The sequence below is a fragment of the Natator depressus genome, chromosome 18 (assembly GCF_965152275.1).
Source record: "Natator depressus isolate rNatDep1 chromosome 18, rNatDep2.hap1, whole genome shotgun sequence".
Classification (NCBI taxonomy): domain Eukaryota; kingdom Metazoa; phylum Chordata; order Testudines; family Cheloniidae; genus Natator; species Natator depressus.
In genome coordinates, this window is record NC_134251.1 from 11,419,514 (window position 1) to 11,441,107 (window position 21,594).

At 51.9% G+C, this 21,594-nt stretch overlaps 2 protein-coding genes across 4 annotated transcripts; one reads left to right on the forward strand and one right to left on the reverse strand.

Annotated features, from left to right (window-relative positions):
- Positions 1–1,406: 1,406 nt before the first annotated feature.
- Positions 1,407–11,018, forward strand: MAD2L2 (mitotic arrest deficient 2 like 2). Of its 2 annotated transcripts, none has more exons than XM_074975249.1 (9): positions 1,407–1,493; positions 3,468–3,519; positions 4,215–4,333; positions 4,980–5,051; positions 6,693–6,793; positions 6,936–7,030; positions 7,741–7,814; positions 9,511–9,603; positions 10,380–11,018. In XM_074975249.1, the coding sequence occupies exons 2-9, from the start codon at positions 3,480–3,482 to the stop codon at positions 10,419–10,421; spliced, it is 636 nt and encodes a 211-aa protein (XP_074831350.1). In that variant the 5' UTR covers positions 1,407–1,493; positions 3,468–3,479; the 3' UTR covers positions 10,422–11,018. The 2 variants fall into 2 exon arrangements, with proteins under 2 accessions (XP_074831350.1, XP_074831351.1); XM_074975250.1 differs by lacking the exon at positions 1,407–1,493 and adding an exon at positions 2,268–2,325.
- Positions 11,019–13,208: 2,190 nt separating this feature from the next.
- Positions 13,209–21,231, reverse strand: LOC142000737 (F-box only protein 6-like). 2 transcript variants are annotated; one of them, XM_074975247.1, is made up of 6 exons: positions 21,094–21,231; positions 19,715–19,994; positions 18,739–18,865; positions 18,122–18,217; positions 17,372–17,507; positions 13,209–14,167 (listed from the first exon to the last, which is right to left on the reverse strand). In XM_074975247.1, the coding sequence occupies exons 2-6, from the start codon at positions 19,971–19,973 to the stop codon at positions 14,021–14,023; spliced, it is 765 nt and encodes a 254-aa protein (XP_074831348.1). In that variant the 5' UTR covers positions 19,974–19,994; positions 21,094–21,231; the 3' UTR covers positions 13,209–14,020. The 2 variants fall into 2 exon arrangements, with proteins under 2 accessions (XP_074831348.1, XP_074831349.1); XM_074975248.1 differs by lacking the exon at positions 21,094–21,231 and adding an exon at positions 20,739–20,824.
- Between the last annotated feature and the right edge of the window lie 363 nt (positions 21,232–21,594).

Genomic DNA, 21,594 nt, shown 5'->3' on the forward strand with positions numbered 1-21,594 from the left:
CAGCTGGCCAGTAAAACCTAGTAGTCCTGACCCGTTCTGACACCGCGCTGCGCCCCAGAAGTGGCCAGCAGCAGGTCCGGTTTGTAGGCAGGGGGTGCCATGGGGCTCTACACACTGTCCCTGCCCCGAGCACCAGCTCCGCACTCCCATTGGCTGGGAACTGGCCAATGGGAGCTGGGGGTGGGGGGCGGCACGGTGCCTTCAGGCGAGAGCTGCTTGGAGCCACTTGCGTGCCTCCGTCTAGGAGCCGGTCCTGCTGGCCGCTTCTGGGGGGCAGCATGGTCTGCAGTGCCAAGATAGGCACTATGCCTGCCTCTGCACCCCAGCTGCGCCACTGACCGGGAGTCGTAGGAGGTAAGCCCGCACCCCAACCCTGTGTCCCAAGCCCCTTCCCCAGCCCTGAGCCCCCCTAAACCCGGAGCCCCTTCCTGCACCCCAACACCCTCATCCCTGACCCCACCCCAGAGCCTGCACCCAGAGCCCTGACCCCCTCCCACACCCCTGCCCCACCCAAGAGCCCCCTCCCACAGCCTGAACCCCTCGTTCCTGGCCCCACCCTGCAGCCCCACACCCAACCCTCTGCCCCAGCCTTGAGCCCCCTCTGGGTTGGGGGCATCAACAATTTTCTTCAACTGGGTCACCAGAAAAAAAGTTTGAAAACCACTGGACTAGATCCTTGCGGTCCCTTCTCACTCTATGGTTGTATGATTATATGACAAAGCTGAAATGCTGTTCCTATATTTTCTTATGTAATGTAAGAACTCACACCTGCAAACCTTTACCTTCGTTGGCAGGAATAATTCTTAGGGAAATCAATGGGAACATTTGTGTGAATAATGGTTTGCAGGATTGGGCCCTAAATTCCAGAGTATGTCCACCGCTGAGTGCAGCATTGCACATCCGTACGGTGCTTAAAAATGAGTAGAAAAAAATCTGAAAGGGACTCACTGAAAGCCCTTGATCAAGTCACTCACCTCCTTGTGCCTCAGTTTCCCTACCTGTAAAATGAGACCATCAGATGAAGAGAAGCATGTTAGTGCTAAACTCAATTTCAAGCGTGGTACTAAGGAAAGAGCTCTGAAACGTGTTTGTTTTTAAGGTGATTTTTGAACCCCACAGGTTCCCCCCGGGACTCCCCTTCAAAGGCCTGATTCAAAGCCCCTTGCCAGGCTCCCAGTCCCATTCCCTTTGGCTCAGGCCCTGCCTGTCCCGTGGGAACACGCACTCTGGAGAGGAAGGGACGCCGCGCAGCTGGGCTCACAATGAGCCTCCCGCCCATGGGGGACCCCCACCCGGAGATCCCCACACCAAGCTCGCCAGGGCCCCCGGCTCCCCCCAGCTGTGAGCGGCCGGGCGCCGCGGGAGCTGAGCGCGGCGGGCGCTAGGACCCGGCGGAAGGCAGGGGCGGCGAGGCACGTCAAAGGGCCGCGCCGGGCGGACACCCCCCGAGCCTGGCAACGGGGCCCCGGGCGGGGAGCGGCCGCCGCCCCGCGGTAAGGGGGTCCCGGGGGGGATAAAGGCTTATAATGGGGGGGCCGCGCGTGCCCCGAAAGGGGGAGGGGCGCTCCAGGGGTGCCCCGAAAGGGAGAGGAGGCTGGATTGGTGGGGGGGCTCTGGGGGTGCCCCGAAAGGGAGAGGAGGCTGGATTGGGGGGGGGGGCTCTGGGGGTGCCCCGAAAGGGGGGGCACGGGGGAGGGGGGCACTGAATGTGCCCTGGAATGGGAGGGAGTGTAGGTGGGCTCGGTCCTGCGTCTGCCCTGAAATGAGACCAGGGTGGGGGGGCCCCACATGCGACCCTGTTACTGGAAGGTGCCAAATTTCTCACAGAAATACCCCGCCCTCCCCCCGCAAGGTGCCCAGCGCAGGGGTGGGTGTGGGGGGCAAAGCCGCCCACCTGCTGCCCGGGAGAAGCCCTACCAGGGGTGACCTTGTGCCGTGAGAGTGAACCGATCACCGGGGGGGTGAGACAGGGGTGCACTGCTGGGTTCACGAGCGACTGCCCCCAATTGCCAAACCCAGGTTTGCTCAGGCTCCTGTCTGGCCAATTGCCCTGAAAATATATATTAAAAAAAATCCGATGGTACCAAATTAAAGTAGTAGTAATGTCTCCATTGACAAGACGCTCAGCTTCCAAACAGCATCATTAAGAACTCAGACACCCTCCATCCACTGGGACCTCCCAAACCCATTGACAAGAGCCCTGCATTGGGCTGAGTGGCTCAGTACATTTTCCTATCTGCTGTAATCCAGGGACACACCTGGGGCCTGATCCAAAACCCATTGTAATGGAGGGAAGGACTCCTGTCGATCTTGGTGGCTACCCAGGTCAGACCCATGGCCCTCTGTCCTCACCATAGTAAACCTTATGTTGGGGCCGGGGGGAGGGTTAGGGATTAAAAACTGTGGTCTTGTCCTGCAATTGTCCTCGGGTGTCTGCAGGATTAGGGTCTTTGTGCGAGGACGGATGGTCTGAGGTTGAAGGTACAAGCATGAGACACTGGAGAGCTGGGTCAGTTCCCTGCTCTGCCACAGACTCCCTGTATGTCCCGGGGTGGAGGCCTAGATTTTTGTTAAAGGTATTTAGGTGTTGCTGCGCTTGGTGACCATCAATGGAATTTAGGTTCTGAAGTGTCTAAATCCTTTTTGGAAATGAGATGTAGTCTTCTAAATCAGTTAGGCATTGCAACACTGAGGGCAGCCCTGCCTAATACCTTTAAAATCTATGGCCTTAGTCTCTCTCTGCCTCAGTTCCCCAGATAATGGCACTTCCCTACCTCCTAGAGTGTTGTGAAGATAAATACATTAATAATTGTGAGGTGCTCAGCAACTGTGTAACAGAGGCCGTATAAATACCTCATAGGGGAGGGGAGTTTGGTATTATAAAATACTTTTTTCCATGTCAATACAATTTTGTTTGGCTTTAATCCTTCCCCTGCAGTGTTTGCAACTCAAGCACTGCTGCATTTTGTTAGGGCAGGAGAACCAGAAAGGGAAATGGACAAAACTGTGAAACTGACTAGCATATTTTCATTGCCCAGGCTAATGCAAAAAAACAAAAACCCCACCCCCAAACAAAACAAAATCACACATCCCAAAACATTAACTAACAAACAGCACTCCCACAAACAGCAGAAACCCATCTGAGTACATTCAGATTTGCAATTTGAGGCGTTATCAAGAACACGAGGACGGATGTCATCTTGTGCAAAATTATGATTTGTAACCCACTATTGCTTTAACTGGGTTCCCGAGATCGGATCTGCGAGCAACCCCCATGGCAATTCAAGTAGATGGGGGCTATGCAGCCTTTGGAAATCAGGACCTTTGTTGGTTTGTGTAATAGCAGTTAGTGTGCGCACAAATATCTAGAGTGTGGATTTTGCTGTGGGTATGGAGGTAACTGGGGAGAGGGATCTGAATGGCGCCATGAGCTGAGAGGAAAAACTCCTTTCCCAATTCCTTCCCAGGTTACTGGAAAGATGACCACCCTCACTCGGCAGGATCTCAACTTTGGACAAGGTAGCAAAGCACACTGCTCTCCAGAAGCTCACGAGGCTTCTTGATGGCACAGGGAGTCATGTGGAGGTAGAGCTGGCTCTGCCTTGGAGTGTTGGTCTTCTACCCCTCAGCTACTGCTGCAAATGGGGTGAAACATGTACGGGGAAAATGGGACACCTTTATGCCTTGCTGGTGGGTTGTAGTATTGCAGGTTAGAGGTTAAGATGACCACTGCAGCTGCCCTGTTGTGATCTTTGGAACTCACAATCTAAGCAGGGGTAGCTCTGGTCTCATTACTTGGAAGTGAGACCTGTAAGGAGCACTTATAATCCTTGTCAACTTGCATAATTATAATATCTTTACATGGGTGTATCATTAAATTCTGACTTCTTCCAGTTCACCTGCAGTTTCAACGGGATACAGGATTCTTCTTTACTTCCGGTCATAAATGGTTGTATAGTGTTGCTGTGGTGTTAAATGGCTGGCGCATTCCACCCTAGAGGTGGTTACATCTCAGTGGTGAATGCCGTGATCTCAAGGGTAAAACACTTTGGGAGGACAGTCATGTCACTGCAGTTCATAAAACAAGCAGTGTACAGATAAGATGATGATCATGGGCAGCAGTTAACCAACAGATTCCTGCAGCCATGAAATATTTGCTGGGCTTGTTTTTCTTCACCTGCTTTGCTCTACCACCTCTTTGTTCTGTTCTCCAGTGGTTGCAGATGTTCTCTCCGAGTTTCTTGAAGTGGCTGTTCACCTCATCCTTTATGTTAGAGAAGTTTACCCCATTGGGATCTTTCAGAAGAGGAAAAAATACAATGTACCAGTCCAGGTAGGAGTCTCTCCTGTAGCTCTATGGCTATGAGGAAATACACAGTTAAGCAGGGAGCATGCTGTATGTTCAAAAGCACTATAGAAGAGGCAGGTATTATTGTTAATGCTTAGGCTCAAGGAGGTGCTATTAGAATGGCATTTGTGGCCATGAATGAAATATTAGGGGTTAATTTGTTCTGGCTGGTGCCTAACTGAATTAGCTTATATTTGAACAAACGCAAACCCTGAATTATTTTCAAAGTGAATTGAGTGGTCCTGAAAAGGGATGAAGTAACAACGCTGGAGTTTGAAGCGTTTCACTTATGCACAGAACAGATAGATCACAGGCAACAACAGTACAAATTTCTCCCATGCTGCCCCCCCCAGTGTGCTGTAATGCTGGCTGGGAGGGACTGTCTCTAAGAAAGACCAATTGTGAGGTGGACACTGGTTGGGCTAGTTGTCAGCAGACACCACTAGACTTATTTCCCCTAAGCCACTGCATAGTCATCAGATGCCAACAACTTCCAATCACCACTTACCTCTGCTGGATTTGAACTGGCAACCTAGTGGTAAAATATTCCATCACAGTAGCAACCCCCTGAGGCCCTGCAGCCCACCAGCCCTTCTGCTATTTGATCTGAGTTCTCATTCTGTTTGCACAGATGTCCTGTCATCCAGAGCTGAATCAGTACATCCAGGACACGCTGCACTGTGTGAAGCCACTGTTAGAGAAGGTGAGGCCATGCCAGAGACCTCGTGCTGGGCACATCCCCCCGCCCCAAATGCACTAGTCACAAATAGAGAACTTTAAAATAAATTGTCTTGATATTGTGGAAACAGGATTTGTAAGCAATCATGTTTTCTCTGTTTGGTGCAGAGATTTGTAAAAAGCAGTGGTCCCTGAACTTTTCACGGTCACATACCCCTTTACCCTGTCTGCACCTCACTCTGGGGGCCGGGGACGCAGCTCCCGGGGGGAGTGGGGAAACGTGGTAAGGGGTCCGAGGCTGAGGCCAGGAACGGAGCCACAGCCAGGGGTCGAACTTGTGGCTGGGGGCTGTGGCCGGAACCATGGCTGGGGGCCGAGGCTGGGAGCGGGACTGGGGACAGGGCCGGAGCAGAGCTGGGGGCAGAGCAGGGCTGCGTGGCGTTCTCTCCCTGCCCCCCTTGGGGGCTGGCCCAGGTCTGCCACTACCTCCCCCCCCCCAAAGTTCTTCTGCACCCCCCTAGGAGGGATGCATCCCACAGTTTGGGGACCACTGGTGTAGTCCCCACAGCCAGGGTCCAGGTTTGGTGGTGGTCATTTATTTAGGTTGAAACAGGTGAAGGGACACCAGCAGACTGCTAAATATATATATGTCCTTAACTATGGTATGTTACAAATGATTAAAACTGAAACACTTTATATTTAAAAAAAAAAAAGGGGGGGGGGTTATAAATCCTGAAGACACTTAGTCACAAGTAACTTTAGTCATGTGAACAGCCTTATGGAAGTGAGGGAGACTATTAATTCAAGCAAAGTTAGACACCTGCTTAAGGCCCCGATCCTACAGTGAGGTCTGGCTGTGCACAGTTCATTGCCTTGGTCTGTTTTTTAATCTTCGCAGTTTGGCATTCCTCTCCCTTTGGAGGCTTGAAATAGGGCAGTTTCACTTCCTGGTTAATTTTCATCAATTTCACTTTTGAGCATTAGCCACAAAGCTGCAGTAGTTGGTAGCCAACGCTCCAGGGGAATATCATTGGTTTATTTTTTTTAAGCACTCTTTGTAACTCAAATAATAATTTGTTGGCTTAAGGATTTTTAAACACTTATTTTTACATAAACTAAATTATGGAGCCAAACTTGCCTTACTGGTGCCCCTTTGAACTCTGCTTCTTTGACACGCTCCCTTTGTGGATTCTCTTGCTCTGAGCATGTGGAAGCACAGTATTACTGTACTGCTCCAAGATACTTGGGCTGAGTGTGTGACCTGTCCTCTGCCTTGCATTGTCCATGAGTTGGGAGTGTATATATTGCATGCCTTGTGTCTAATCCCCTGTGGGAAGTGGAAGCCTATGATGGCTGCACATTGCCTCTCCACGTAGCAGTAGCCAGAGCAGGAAATGTCCCATTTGGTGGATTGCAGCTCCCTACAAGTCTTGGGGTAGTCCCCCAACAGGGATCTCGTATCCAATAATAAACTGATAGGGCATTTGATTGTAGCCAGAGCAATCCAGCGGCCTTTCTAAAGCACTGAGAAAACACTGAAGGGATGTGGGGTTAGAGCAGATAAGTATGTTCCTGATTCATAGGGAGCGTCAGAGACGGGGATGGGGGAGCAGAGGAAAAGGGACGGTCTGGCGGAGAGCTCCTGACCTGGTGTCTGTGCTTGCAGAATGATGTGGAGAAGGTGGTGGTAGTAATCCTGGATAAAGAGCACCATCCAGTGGAGAGATTTGTCTTTGAGATCACTCAGCCACCTCTACTTTCCATCAGGTAAAGGTTCCCTCCTACCAGCCCAGTGCAGCCAGTGCCTGCTTCCCTCTCCCTGTGTTCGACTTTGGGAGCTGATATTAGAAACAACTACCCCTCCCTTTGGGCCAGGGATCTCCCCTAATGATCTCTGTCTCCTCCCCAGCTCAGACTCGCTGCTGTCCCATGTGGAGCAGTTGCTCCGTGCCTTCATCCTGAAGATTAGCGTGTGTGATGCCGTGCTTGACAACAACCCCCCAGGTAGGACTGAAAGCATTCCCTTTATAGGGAGGGCTCTGACTGCTGCTCCAGTGATAGCCTCGCTGCCGGATTTTCTTTGCATAAGGGGTGGTAAAATGTCTTTCCTGGACAAACACACTAGAGAGAGTTTGTTTTGCATAGCTGGGCTCACTGCCACCCAGACAGGCAGAAATGGAGATTAAAAAAAGGTACAGGGGATTTAATCCCCAAAAGATCACAGGGCATGGTGCATATTAGACATATGCAGCATCACTGAAATGCAACCAGCTCTGGGTGGAAGACAGCAGCCAACTGGTAAAGAGCATCCTGCTCAAGAGGTGAAGATAAAAAAAAATTTTGATCACAAGCACTGGAGCAAAATCCGAATCCTATAAAAGGTGCCCTGGGCCAGTTGCATCAGGGGCCGGGAGGTGGCGATAGGTTTACAGGAGAGGGGAAGGTGGAGACCATGGAGGAGTCCACGGTTTCTGAATTGTGGTGCTAAGGAGAGCACTAGCAAAGTCCAGAGAGATCAGAAAATGACAGGTTACTTTCCCAGTCCCTTTTGGAAAGGAACATGTCTTGGTATTTACCTAGCTGTGGATGAAACACACAGAGGAGCTAGCTCTGTCTGGGCACTGTCTAGATAATACCCTGGCCCCTGTTACCTCCCAGGCCTCTGGCCATATGATTACAGTGCCTTCCTCTCATCTCTGCCCCTTCCCTTGTAGGCTGCACCTTCACTGTCCTGGTTCATACGCGGGAGGCTGCCACACGAAACATGGAGAAGATCCAGGTGATAAAGGTAGGTGATGCCTCTGTCTGCTTGTTGCTTGCGGTGAGCTGCACAGTAAAGAAGGATGGAAGCGAATTAAGGTGCTGCAGCTCTGGATTCTCCTTTCATCAAGGGGGGGACTATATTATCGTTCCCTGGAAGGGCTGGGCCACAGCAATTCCTGATGTCTAGGAGAGCTCGCCAAAGACCTCTCCTTAACAAGGAAGGTGTGAAGTTTTGCACTTGAAACTTACATGCAGTGTCGCAGGTGTCTGGCCTTTTGAGGGGCATTGGGCCCAGCCACACCTGCGACTGATCAGGTGATTATAAAAGCTAACAAGTAGCCCAGTTGGGAGAGCTGCAGGGAGTAGGAAGGCTCCTGTTGGAGACGCTTGGACTAGGGCTATAGGAAGTAGGTTGGCTCCTCAGGTGGGACCTAGAGCAGGGGTTCTCAAACTTCATTGCACCGCGACCCCCTTCTGACAACAAAAATTACTACATGACCCAGGGAGGAGGGACTGAAGTCAGAGCCTGCCTCATCCCTGCCACCCAGGATTTGGGGGCCAAAGCGCTTCGGCACCAGGCAGGGGGACTGTAATCTCAACCCCACTGCCCAAGGCTGAAGCCCTCAGGCAGACAGTGGGGCTCAGGATTTGGCCCCAGCAAGTCTAAGCTAGCCCTGGCGACCCCATTAAAATGGGGCTGCGACCCACTTTGGTGTCCCAACCCACAGTTTGAGAACCACTGCCCTAGAGCAAGGTAGATCCCAGGCAGATGACCTGTAGGAGGATTAGGGAAGAGCCGCCAGGCATGGGAGGTGCTGACTGGCAGCCCCTGGGTCAGGGGAAGGGGACTAGTTTGAGATGTGGAATTTACCAGTTATACGTGAAACAACTCAAGCTGAAACCCTATGAAGAAGGCCCTGAACCAGACAGCAGGCAGGGTGGCAATGCCCCTAAGGCCGGGTGGACAGGCCAGCAGCCTACGTGCATGTTAGCTGGTACATCTTTACAACACCCCACTGGGGAAATAGCATACCTGTCCTCCAGATGGGCAAGTCACTAAGGGCTTGATCTTGCAAGGTGCTGAGCCCCCTCTCCCCTATGGGATACGTAACCCACTTTGAGTTCTTATGTTGTAGCCCCAGTGCAGAGGTAAAGCCTGAAAGTGGAGGTCTGGGGAGGGAATTGGAGGAGGAGATTGAGGTCTCTGCGTGCATAGGGTAATGAGCCCTTAGTAATTGGAGACCTCAGCTCAGCCTCTGCTTTTAAACCCTGGCTGAGGGATGGGCGGGGTGGGCATTGTCAGTGTGTGGATTAGCAAGGTTTTCCAGTATAAACTAGTCTTTAAAGCTGTGGGCTCCCTGTTACCCCCCCAGCCAGGCTGGATTGCCCACCTCATGTCCCTCTGCTGAGGCGTGTGCTCTGTCTCTGCTCCTCCCACAGCCTGATCTATGGTCCCCCTCAAATCCTCATGTTCCCCTCTCCCCCTCCCCCCCCCCAGTCCCTCCTTACTCCTTTACCATAGACCCCATGACTGGGAAGGAGGGGATGGGGGGAGCACTTGTGGGGTGCAGAAGGCCAGAGGGAGGGGCAGTAGTGGGTCCCTGCTGCCTCCACCCACCGCTGCTCCCATTTCCAGCCCTCTGAGGAGCCCAGAAAGGGAGGGTGCTTTCTGCAGTTCATTGCCCCTGTTCTGAGGAAGCCTCTTCTATTCCTGCCACCAGGATTTCCCATGGATCCTGGCAGATGAACAGGACGTGCACATGCATGACCCCCGGCTAATCCCCCTGAAGACCATGACCTCAGATATCTTAAAGGTGAGCGGAGCGCTCTAGCCCAGGCTGGCATGAGCGCTACATCAATCTATGCAAACTCCCTGGGGTGAGGGGAACCTGTCTCCTGCTGCCGTCATCTACCGGGCAATGGCTTAACGCTACTGTGATGTATCTTACCCCAGCACGAGCTGCTGACACAGGAGGCTGGTATTAATGAGTGCACTGAGCCCAGGCAAGCGTGGGAGGGCAGGACCTTCCCCAGCTAAAGTACAAAACCTGTTTGTGGCAGGATGCACTGACCCTATTATCCCATCACCAGTAAGTTCAGCCTGGTTCAGCCCATCTGCATGTACGGGGGCCGTGGAGTGAAGTGCCCAATGGGCAAGCCAAAGAACACCCAACCCTGCTCGTCAGAGGTGAGAGAGGCCATGGCACAGCCACTGCTGGAGGGCTGGGTTGTAGGTCCCATCTGTCAAAGCTGTGTTTTTTATTGCAACCCCTGCCCACTAATACTCGGGGCATAATACACCTCTTTAATGTGCCCAGCATCCAGAATTCCCCTTGGGAACTATCCTTGTGAAGGATTAGGCCCTAGAGCAAGAATAAATCTATGGGGTGAATCCTTAGCTTTTTGTTGCTGCCCCACAGCACCAGCTCACACCATCTCATACAAATAGAAGACCTGTCTGGTTTCTTCCCTCTACAGTACGGTTCCCCTAAGAAGGTATTAAACCAATACTGCCAGGGCTATTACACTCGCCCTGTTAGGTTACCCTGCAGGGTTACCTTTGTGGATCCCTTCTGTTACTCTCTCCTAGATGCAGCTTTATGTAGAAGAAAGAGCCCACAAAGGTACCTGATGCTGACTCTTCCCATCACCTTCAACCTTGGCCAAGCCTCAGATCTTCCAGCGGAATCCAGTGTTTTCTAGGGGGATGCAACTTACCTTGTTAACAGGTGCTTCTTCAGCTGGCTTCCTAAGTGACTTAATGTCCTTTGAGCAGCTCCTGACGGCCATGCTGCCTATGGGTTTAAAGTGCTCTTACCACTATACATAGAACTGACTCCTACATGTGAACAGGCTGTGTGTGTGTGTGTGTGTGTGTGTACGTACACGGAGATTGTCACAGCAAATCCACAGTTGCAAAGAGTGAGGGATGTAGTGTAAACTGCAAGTGGGACTCAGTGTACTTCTCCCTTGCTCTTTATGATCCCGATTTAAGCCTTAATAGGGCAGCTCAATTTCACATTGGTACTTGTATGTGCATGTCCATTCTGTGTATGTACCTCTGAGCATCCAGCTGGATAACTTGGGCGCGTTCTGTTGGAAGCCTAAGCTCGCGTGACTCCACTGAAATCGCTCGACTTACAGCAGGGATGAGTGGGGCCTTATCTACAGTGTGTGTCCAGTGTGAGGTGAGTGATCTGTAGAGTTGTCAATAAATACTGAGTGAGTTCTACCATCACGGAGCTAGCCTGAACTGTGTCGAAGGCAGCCTCCCCCGGTGTGGTAGATGTACAGGACTGTACTGGGCAGAGGACCATGTCACTCTGTGACCAAGTATAACTGGCACCGTTGCACCCAGTAGACTTGCTCTCCATTTTCAGCGTTAGACACAAGTGATGGCCCCATGGGAAAGTTCTAGGAGGGGTGGAGAATGTCCCTTGGATTCCTTTGGAGTCCCAATCTCCTCCTGTACATATACAGCGCCAGAGGGAGAGGGATCCAGCCCTCCGATCCCATGGATCCCCAGGAAACTAGGGCTGTGTGCACAAGGTGTTGGGACACACCCTGTCTACATCACAGCTACTTCGGTGACATGCTGCCACCACTCAGGCTTCTCTCAAGGAGAGGAGGTTCCCATGGCAAAGGTACAGCACCAGCCTCTCGCCTCTCTATGAAGGGTCTCCACTCCATCCTGTGGGGGAAACAATAGGCAGATGCATTGTCCATATAGCATAGGCCCATCTGCTGCTCAGCTGCTGCCCCCCCCCCAGTCAGGGCCCTCGTTGATGTGCAGTGCTGTTACTCTGCAACCTGGAGTCTGTTCCTTGTCTGTGCTCCTACAAGGGGAGTTTGAGGGAGGGGTTTTCAAAAAGCACTTGAAGGTGCTCAACTCTGTTACCACTGAAACTTATGGCAAAACTCCCATTGACTTTACTGGGAGCAGTGGTGAGTGGGATTTCACTTAAGTCTATACAACACCCTTTACAAAAACCCTGGTTGCAGAAGGCCTCAAAGGGGCCCACAGAATCTTGTAGTGGTGAGGGTAGAAAAGGGAAGAGCATCGTTTGACTACTGGCCCCTAGACTGTGTTGGCAAAGAAACACCTTTACTTAACTGAGCTCCCTTGATGACGAATCAGTCAGATAGCCAGCGTGGAATCACCTGATGCCCTACTCCCAGTATCCGAGAGCACAACTCCATTAGACAAAGGAGAGTAAAGAAAGAGACTAGGAATATACATATCACTTTATTCATTCCTAGTGGCTAGCCAGTAGCATAAGCACTTCAGGTGTAAGGCAGACAATTTATGAAGAGAAAAATAACCCCTCTCTTCCTCACCCCCAACTCCCTTTCCTTGGTGCTAGGATCACTCTGCACCTTCCCTCTATCCACACACGAAAGCAATTATGCCCAGGGCTAGCGTATAGGGGGAGAGTTCTCTAGAGCTACAAACCTGGTCTCCTCAGCTTCACTTTCCTTAGTCAATCTGCAGCTGTCACCCAAGGCTGAAATCAGGATCTAGTTTCTTTCCAAGCTGTAGGAAACATGGCAAGGTGACATACAGGGGGAAGAGGGCTTAGGTCCAGTCAGTTGATTCTCTTTTCAGCATATAAAAGAGGCTGTGCAATTTTTTGTTGTTGCTTGCTTTACACACTACACATAAGAGTCTCACCTTATTTTCCAAGGAAGCATCTGTGGCTGCCTGGAGAACCCAGGTGTTTGATTAGAGATACCAAGAAAGCACTTTAATTCAGACTATTAACAGTTGGAAGCAAAGCTCTTGAAAGATTCAAAACAACCCTAGCTCCTAATTTAGGGGGAGAGAGAGCTCGTGTCCCAAAGCAAAGTGCCACAGTAAAGTAGGGAAAACAACAAAAGGTCCCTGTCCACATGTGGTCCCCTGTGAGTCCCTTCAGGCCTTAACCACTGACCACAACCACACCAGTTCTCCTTCACCACCACCCTGGTTTATTGTATTTTATGTTTACAGCAGCAATAGGCAAACTACAGGCCATATGCGGCCCGTCAGACCGTTTAATCTGGCTCTCAGCTCCCACTGGGGAGTGAGGTCGGGGGTTTCCCCTGCTCCGGCACTCCTGCTGGGGAGTGGGGGCTTGCCCAGCACCGGGCGGCTCCCAGGACTCAGCCGACATGGACCCCCCCCGCCCCCGGCTCCTACGTAGTACGTGGAGGCGTGGCCAGGTGGCTCTGCACACTGCCCCGTCTGCTGGTACCACCTCATTGCCGGAGCAGAACATGCTTCCGGGAGCTACTTGTGGTAAGCACTGCCCAGAGCCTGCACCCCTGAGGGTCCCCCAATCCCCTGCCACAGCCCAGAGCCCCCTCCTGCACCCTGAATTCCTCATTTCTTACCCCACCCCAGAGCCCTCATCCCCTCCCACACCCCTATCCCCAATTTCGTGAGCATTCATGGCCCGCCACATGATTTCCATACCCCAATCAGTCCAAAAAGGTCCATTCCCGGTTTACAGCGAGCCGGCAGCATACCCTGACCCAGAAGCAAAGGGGGACAGGAGTAGTAGCAGCCAGTTCTGCCTTCCTCCAGGCTCCCCCTCTTCCTTCCATGGGTGTAGCTGCTGGAGATATTTCCACCCACCAAGCCCCTCAGCCTTACCCCCACTCAGTTAACTGGCCTCCTCTGCCAAGGGCCTGTCTTTCAATCCAAGCTCAATTAGTGTGAACAGAGGAGGAGATGAGGGACAGGGTGCTGAGTTAGCACACACTGTTACATCCTCCCCCCGCCCCCTCAAGCTCTTAAACCTGTCAGATATTCTATAGAAACGCTCAGTTCCTGCCCCCTTTGAAGGTCTCCTTTAAACAGGTGCTGCAGCCAAGGCCTTGCAGGTTAGACGAGGCAGATTCCTTGGCTGACAGGAGCCCCGGAGCACACTCCCTGTCATGGGAAAGACACTCGGCTGCTTGGCCTGGCTGATGTCCCTGGTGAGAGATGCATGAGGAGAATGTGGAGTCGCAGGGAAGACAAGTCACTTCAGAGGGCAGAGCTTGTAGGCGGCTTGGTGTTACCCAGGAGCACTTGCTCTTCAGACAGGGTATGAAAATACAGTCACGGAGAGGCTGGGGGCAGCAAAAAAACCAAAACGCTGACACCAGCCCAAGTCTGAACTGGAAGAGCTCACGTAGATTACCTCAAGAGCTATGAGTGGCCTTTTGATTCCAGAGCCCCGAGCCGGCACTTGCCCCATGGCCTCTCTATGGTGACATCCCTGGCTCAATGGTGATGCTGCTGTTTGTCACTCTGCACCCATACCATCCTGCCCAGAACTGGGTGTCCTGTCCTCCGTGTTTGAACAGGATGTGACGAACTCCAGCCTTGTAGTTGTGGAAGGTGTAAGAGATCTGAGGGGAAAGAAAGGGGGGGAAAAAAAAAAATCTTTCATTTTGCCTCAGGAACTCAGCCCTAGTCCTGTGACTGTGAGCATGTCTGTACTGCAAAAATCTCAACAATAAGCCAAGGCAGCCAGTCTCAGAGGCAGGTCAGCCCAGCAAGAAGGTGGGTCTCAGAGCCTGGGCTCCCACCCAAGCGGGCTATTTGTAGCCCTGTAGCAGGAGCCCAGGTCAGTTGACCCAGGCTTTGAGATGTGCTGCTACAGCGTGGGGGTTTGTTTGGGGGGGTTTTAAACAGTGTAGGCATCCCCTATGGTAAAGTAAGAGCTCTGACCTTGTGCAGAAATTAGCTCATGAACATCCTCTCTCAGCTGGAAGAGAGAGAGGCTTGTGTTGCTCTAGACAGAAGGCCCGAAAAGGTTAAAATAAAGTTCCACATCAAAAATCCAGGCCCTGTCTAGCCTGCAAGCCTCCTTGATGGCCACAGTAGGATACTAGAGACCCCAACTTCTCCCACATTCAGTTCATCGTGGCAGGGGATAAGTGGTGCAGACGGGCCTGGGGCGTTTAACCACTGTTGTCCTAGCCACGGCACTGGAAAGGATGTAAGCACCTTGCTAAATCAGGACCTTGAGCACCCACTCACGCTACTGCAGGTGAAGAATCATCACTTGATGGTTTCAAACCAGTTGCAGGGATTTTGATACATCTTCCATGAAATCACCGCGGCCTGGTCTAGGTTACTAGGTTTAGGCTGCTGGTGTGCACCAACCACTGCCTATCCTGCTGGCCAGTACTGGCTCATTGTTTCCCTGTGCAGCCCGTCTGGATCCCTCTGTTATGTGCTTATATTAGACTGGCTGCTCTGTGGGGCAAGGCCTGTCTTTCTGTTCTGAGTTTACATCACACCTAACGCAATGGGTCCTGGTCCTTGACTCAGGCTCTGAGGCACTGTGGCAACAACTGATGATGATGATTTACCAGCAAAACTCGGCTTCTGGCGGCACAGCCGTGCACACGTCTATGCTCAAATCTGAGTCCTGCCAGCACAACCCTGATCTCCCGCCAGTGAAGTTACACTAGTTTGAGTGACATGAGCCCATCCACCTGGACTGTTGTACCAGCAGAGTGCCTGTGTGGATGCTGTATTACCTACACTGGTACCAAGAGTCCTCCAGCAACAGGCCCATGATGCCCCTGTCGCTGCAGCAGCGACCGCTCTGCTCCACGTGTTGAACCCCACGCTGCGGTGACTGGAAGCTGGCCCTCCCTTTAAGCCCACCTTTGCTGATAAACCATTCTAGCGTAGGCAAGGCCTGAGGCTGACGTCACTGCACCAGTTACACTGGCTTCACATTTAGGAGGTTTATCCTCCCTCCCGCCGCCGCGTTGAGAAAACATTGAAATAAAGTGAGCACCCACAAAATGCCACCTCTGAGATCTACCCTCTCCCCCAGCTACGCTGCCAGGAAAAATCAATCTTCCTCCTAAGTCTAAAGTTAAGAAAAGCAAGCAGAGAAACACCCTCCACCCTCCCTACCTCTTCAGCTCTTTATCTAAGTCATACAAAGCACACACCCAATTTCTTAATCCTTTTCTGGTCACCTTTATCAAACTTCCCTTCTTTTTCTGACAGATCAGCTCCCCTTCCCCCCTCACTCAGGGCCAGCTGCTGCTTAGCAATCACTCCTCTGGCTGCTGCCTCTCCCATCTTAAGTAAGGCTGAGGCCCAAGGCAGGCACCTGAAAATACTTTCAGGAAAGAGGAACATCACAGGCCTTAAAACAAAGGGTGCAGGGAACTCAGATGCAAAATTAAAGACACACTAAAGAGGAACTACTGACATTTGACTCAGCTTGGCTTTTCTATACAAATAAAAAATTGCTTTGACAAAAAACTTATAGCAATATATGTTCAGAGAGGATTTGGAAATGCCAGTGGAATAGCTGGTTGTTAGCCAACAGTTCCTGGCAGCATGAGCAACCCAAACAGGAAGAACTAAGAGCCTGAAAGTGAAACTAAACTGGATTCACAGCTTACACAGTGTAGAAAACAAATGACATTACAGGGGAGGGGAACAAAGATCAATTTTCAAAGCTTTTCAATTAATATTTGATGGGTGATTTGGTGCCAGAGATAGAGAAATCTGTTTACAGTGTGATTATTGTTAAATTCCTGTAGTGGCAGGTTTATTTGGAAGTATTTGGATTTTAAATGTTCTCCTTTAAGCCTTGCAAACCAACCAAACAAAAAAAGTTTTGCTAAAAGCAGGAGACAGAAGTGAAACTACGCGGGTCTAGCTTCACATTCGCCATGATGAAAAATAACCAAACTAGAAGAGGAATAGGCACATTCAATTTTTAAAGTGCTCAGGTTTTAATAATAGGGTTAGCAACAGTCAGGACATTTGTTTAAAACATAAAATAAAAATGATTCCTCTGACAATCGCATTGTCTACACTGGGAATTACCCTGATTTCAATCAGTTGTGGCCAGCAGCCAGCCTACATGCTCAAGAGCAAACCCTCCTATACACAAGGAAAGCTGCAAAGTCAGGGCTAATACACAGAACAGACGCGGCCAGTGTCCCTTAAATTTAGGGTTTATCTACACAAGAAAATTGTTCCAGTATAACTTCAGGTGCTAAAATAAACTAGAGTAAGAGCACACCAGAGTAAGAGTGGCTTATCTGTTTAGTTTAGTTAGATTAGGAACAGCTTTAAAACAAACCAAAATAGTGTCTACACAGTGTCTTGCCCCAGTTTAACTATAATGGTTTAAGAGCCAATTCAAAATTAAACTGGTGCAACTTTCTTGTTTAGACAAGGCCCTCAAAACCTCATGATAAAGTTGGTGAGGTTCAAGAAGTAGCTTTGCTCCAGTCTCAATCAGAAGAATGTCCACACAAAGCACGAGGGACCTGACTGGTCATGTTCCCTATTCGCTCGGCATTTATTTCACCCCTCCATGTTGAAATAGATGCGGGAAGCGCTGAGCATCTGCAATCCCTACTGAACCTAGCTCACTCTCACACAGCTGTGTGGCTTCTGCAGGGCCACTACGGAATAACTTTAGGGCTGGATGCCCACAGAGAGCAGATGTGCTGGGGAAGGAGGACCCATTGCTATCCCGCCACTGTTCAGATTAGAGTCACATGTTAGAAACACGACACTGATTTAAAGCTGCTGCCCACACAGCTACTCCCTGGATTCCTCACCTCTCTCCACTCAGCATCACTCCATTGCTCTATGACTACTGGTTCGGGTCGGAACTCGTGAAGGACGATGTAGTCTGCAGAGAGCAGCTGCACAGAGAGTTCATAACAGCACCCACAGTCAAACCTGGCAGCATACCTGGAGAGACAGAGAGAGGTCAGGCACTGGGAAGATACACACACCTGCCGGGACAGTCACCCTTCTGGGGATGCCCATTGCCAGAGACAAGCCATCCCTGCTCTTGGCATGGCAAGGGTTAGTCATTTTATACAAAAAGAAAAGGAGTACTTATGGCACCTTAGAGACTAACCAATTTATTTGAGCATAAGCTTTCGGAAATGGAGCTGAAGCCTACCAGTGAGGTGGGAAAGCCAGCTTGCACCCCTTATCTGTAATGGCATCGCCAGTTCTGTAGTAACCCAAAGGTGGTATTACTATTACCTAGCATTTTTCTTCAGAGTACCTCAAAGAGCTGTACAGACCGGGGAGTATCATCATGCCCTGGAGGGGAAACCGAGGCACGGACATCATGTGAGCCAGTGACAGAATTCTGGAGTCCTGGCTCTGTGACTTTCAACACTAGATCATGACCCCTTCCAGACTCAGGAACAGAACCCAAGTCTGACTTGTTCTTTATTAAATCTTTACAGTCCCCGGAGGTAGAGTCAAAGAACTCCACTGATGTCATCCCAGCTGAAATCCAGAGTCGTCCTAGCATATGCAGAGAGCCTAGTTCTTATGCACGCACTCACCAATCCTTGACCATAATATCAGGCCGTATTTCATCCATCAGCTGATCCCAGTAACCCTCTTCCTTTAGGTTAATGAGCTGAGACTTTAGACACTTCCTGGGAACAGATCATATAAGTTTTTAGCATCACATGCAACTTGTATTTGAGCCTATTTCTTCATCTCTCCACTGGAGTTTAGTGGTTCTCTTTAGTTAAAGCCCAGGGCTCATCCCCAGATTAGTAACAAACTCCGTTCCATTTTACCGGCAAAGGACTGCGAGGAAAGCTTCTGTCTAGGTTATAACCCATTTCCCAAACCTTTACACAAGCTGTTTGGCCAATGCTTCTATCAGAAAAGAAACAAAAATCTGATCTGTGAGGAGCTTCCCGTCTCCACCAAAAAACCTCTACTGGTTTTGTAGCCATTGGATGCCCCTGAGACATTGCCTGGGTGGCAGTATGCCTCATAAGAGGGCAGAGAGGACACTCCCCCTGTATCTCCACAAGGTAACTAGTTACTTCTTCCTCTTTCTATTCCTGGGCCCAGCTCCACCCGCTTCCACCCGTTCTCAAACAAACAGCCAGGGTGCCCTCTTCTCTCCAGGCCCAGTTTCAGAGCACGAGAATCTGATTCTTACCCGTAAGAGGTGACAAAATATTTGCGCACTTGTGAGCTGGGAAAGTCTCTTCCGTGATGCCCAGGCAGGTCCTCAACTTTCCATTTATCTCCCTCGTTCGGTTTCAGATTCCAGAACTGAAAGCTCTCTAGGAAGGGATCAGAAAGGGGAAGTGAGGCCACCCAACGGAGGGCTAATCCCCAAAAGGGAGAGCAGAAGGGTCGGAGAACGTGAAGTTTTCAGCCCCCACCGCAATTTTCCGCAAGCATCTAGTTTTCACTTTAAAAAGCGAGTGGCGGGGTGGGAGGTGGCAGCTTTGTCCCCGGGATATCGCAGCAGACTGGGAATCCATTCCCAGTGATTTCAAGGTGTATTTAGTTTCTCTGCTACAGAGTCTCCTCCGGCCTAATCTACCCATTTCTTCCATGGGCGAGCCTGGCCGTCAGCCAGTACTCCCCTAAACAGCAGCATTCATTCACAGCCAAGTGCTGGAGCACAGACCAGGCCCCCCAGCAAACCGACGTGCTGCTGCCCCTTTACATCAGCCTTGTACCAAAGGCTCCCGCTACACACTTCCACAGGAGCGCGAGCCTGCCCAAACCCCTTTGCCTATCCTAGAGCGACCTGAGGAACAATTCCCCACTGCTCAGCTACACTGGGGCCACCGCAGGTTGGGGGGAGTGGAGGGACCAAGGGTGCAGCAGCCGATGATTTTATCACCGTGTCATTTAAACTGGCTACCCACTTGCATGCTGTCGAGGCCCTGCCTATGCTGGAGATTTGTCCTGGTTACAGGTGCAGCTTTACCAGCCTACGCTAGCGGTTGCACCAGCGCAGCTGGATCAGTAGCCAAACACAGATGGCTGTAGCCAGGCCAAATCCACAGCGCAGGCGAGGCCTGAAAGATTAGGCCTTGGGCAAGGCTATGAACTGACCAGCCTCCTAGCTGCTGGGGAATTCCCCTCCCACCCCCACTTTCCAATAAAAAGGAACAAACCTTCAGCACAGGGATTTTTGAGTAAGTTTTTCTTCAGGCTGCAGAGGAAGTAGAAGATCTTCCAGTCCTGGACAGTCTTGTCCCACTTCTCATGATTAAAACCCTCCCGCTGGCACTTGCGTTTCCACACAGTGGCTAAGTTGATCACATCCCGCCATAGGACACAGACAAGCCGGCAGTTACAGATCAGCTCCCGGGCGGGGACCAGGGAAAAGAGTTCCACCAGGACATCTTCGGGCAGGTCACCGATGTTTGCCATCTTTCTTTGGGCCCCAGCAGCCTGTAATGCAGGCCAGGGAGAGTGTCACCAGGCACGTTCCGCCCAGAAAGGGTGTGAACACAATAAGCAGAGCAGGTCTCCCATTGAATTGTGGTGGGAGAGGGGAAAGGCAGGAGGAGGAAAGGGAGTTAGGACATGGAAGTCAGATTTATGAAGCACTGCACTAGGCAGACATCCCAGAGTGCTGCACTGAGGCTGTGGCTACACTGGCAAAAATGGAACCTGATCGCCACCAATCTCTCTCACCAAGGGTGAACTGTGGTCCCATTTATGCAAGGCTCTTAAGGCCAGATATTTAGGTGTCTAAAATGCAGATGGGGCTTAGCTGGATGCGTGAGCCCCTATAGGAGTCAGGCATCTAACCTGCATAGGTGATTCTGAAACCCCCCCACGGCATCTATCTATGTCTTTAAGCTCTTCCATATTTCTGAACATCTGGCCCTTAGGCCACCGCTACATTGGACTTTGAGCCATGTGCTAAAGCGAAACTCCATTCAAAGGTGGGGGGAGGCGAAGTTGCCTTGTGGTTGGGGCTGTGGCAGGCTTGCCTTGCGGGAAGGGGGGGGGGAATGATCTGTTTTTTGGGGTGTTTTTTTTTTTTTTTTTTTTGCATTTCCAAGCTGGTACCAGTAGTTGGCGCCTGGGAAATGTGTCAGGGTGCCCAGCACCACCCGGGGGGTGCCCAGCACCACGGGCTCCCTTCGGCCATGCAAAGCCCCTCCCCGCCCCCGGAGCCCCACTCACCCCCGCAAGGGATCCCGGCCCCCAGCCCCATACACGGGCAGCAGCGGGGCCCCCTCGCCCCCGGCTCCTGCCCAGCTGCCGGGCGGAGGAACCCGGTCTCCGCCCGGCCGGGCCAAGCTGCCCCGGCCTCTTGCAGCCGGGCTCCGGGCCGCCGCCTGCGTCTCCTCCCCCGGGGTAGGGCCAGGAAGTGCGAACCGACCTCTCCCTTCGCGGGGCCCAGACCTCCCTCCACCCCGGCAGAGCGTCCGCCCCGATCCCCGGCTCCCACCCCCGCGGGGCGCCCCCGGAGCCCCGGCTCCCACCCCCGCGGGGCGCCCCCGGAGCCCCGCTTCCCTCCTGCCCCGCGCCAGCTCACCGCCCGCCAGAGCCCGGCGTCCAGGAGCCGGGGCCAGCTGCCGCGGCCGTCCGGGGAGAAGGAAAGTAAAACTGCCGCTGTGCCGCGATCGTCACGCCGGCCCTGAGCTCCCTCTGGCGGTCAGCCAGCCCTGCTCTCTCCTTTCTACTCACAGTCACTTCTCCAGGGCAGGGGCTGGTCTTTGTACAGCACCGAGCGCACCGGGGTCGTGGGCCACGACTGGGGTTCCTGGGCGCTACCACAGCCCCAGTAAACCATAAAGCTGAAGAGTGAGAAAGGGAGACAGGGGCTGGGTACTAGAGGGACAAGCACAAGGTACCAGCACCCAGGCCGCAGCTACGCTAGGAACTCCTGGCAGCTTGGCTAGGTCGGACAGGGGTATCATGAAGCGTGACTAGTGTCGGACCTGTCTGCCAGCGAGCGTAGACGCAGGTATACAGGCTCACTTTTGCTGATACAGGTTAGGGGGCCTGCAGGTCGGGGTGGGAGGTGGCTGCAGGC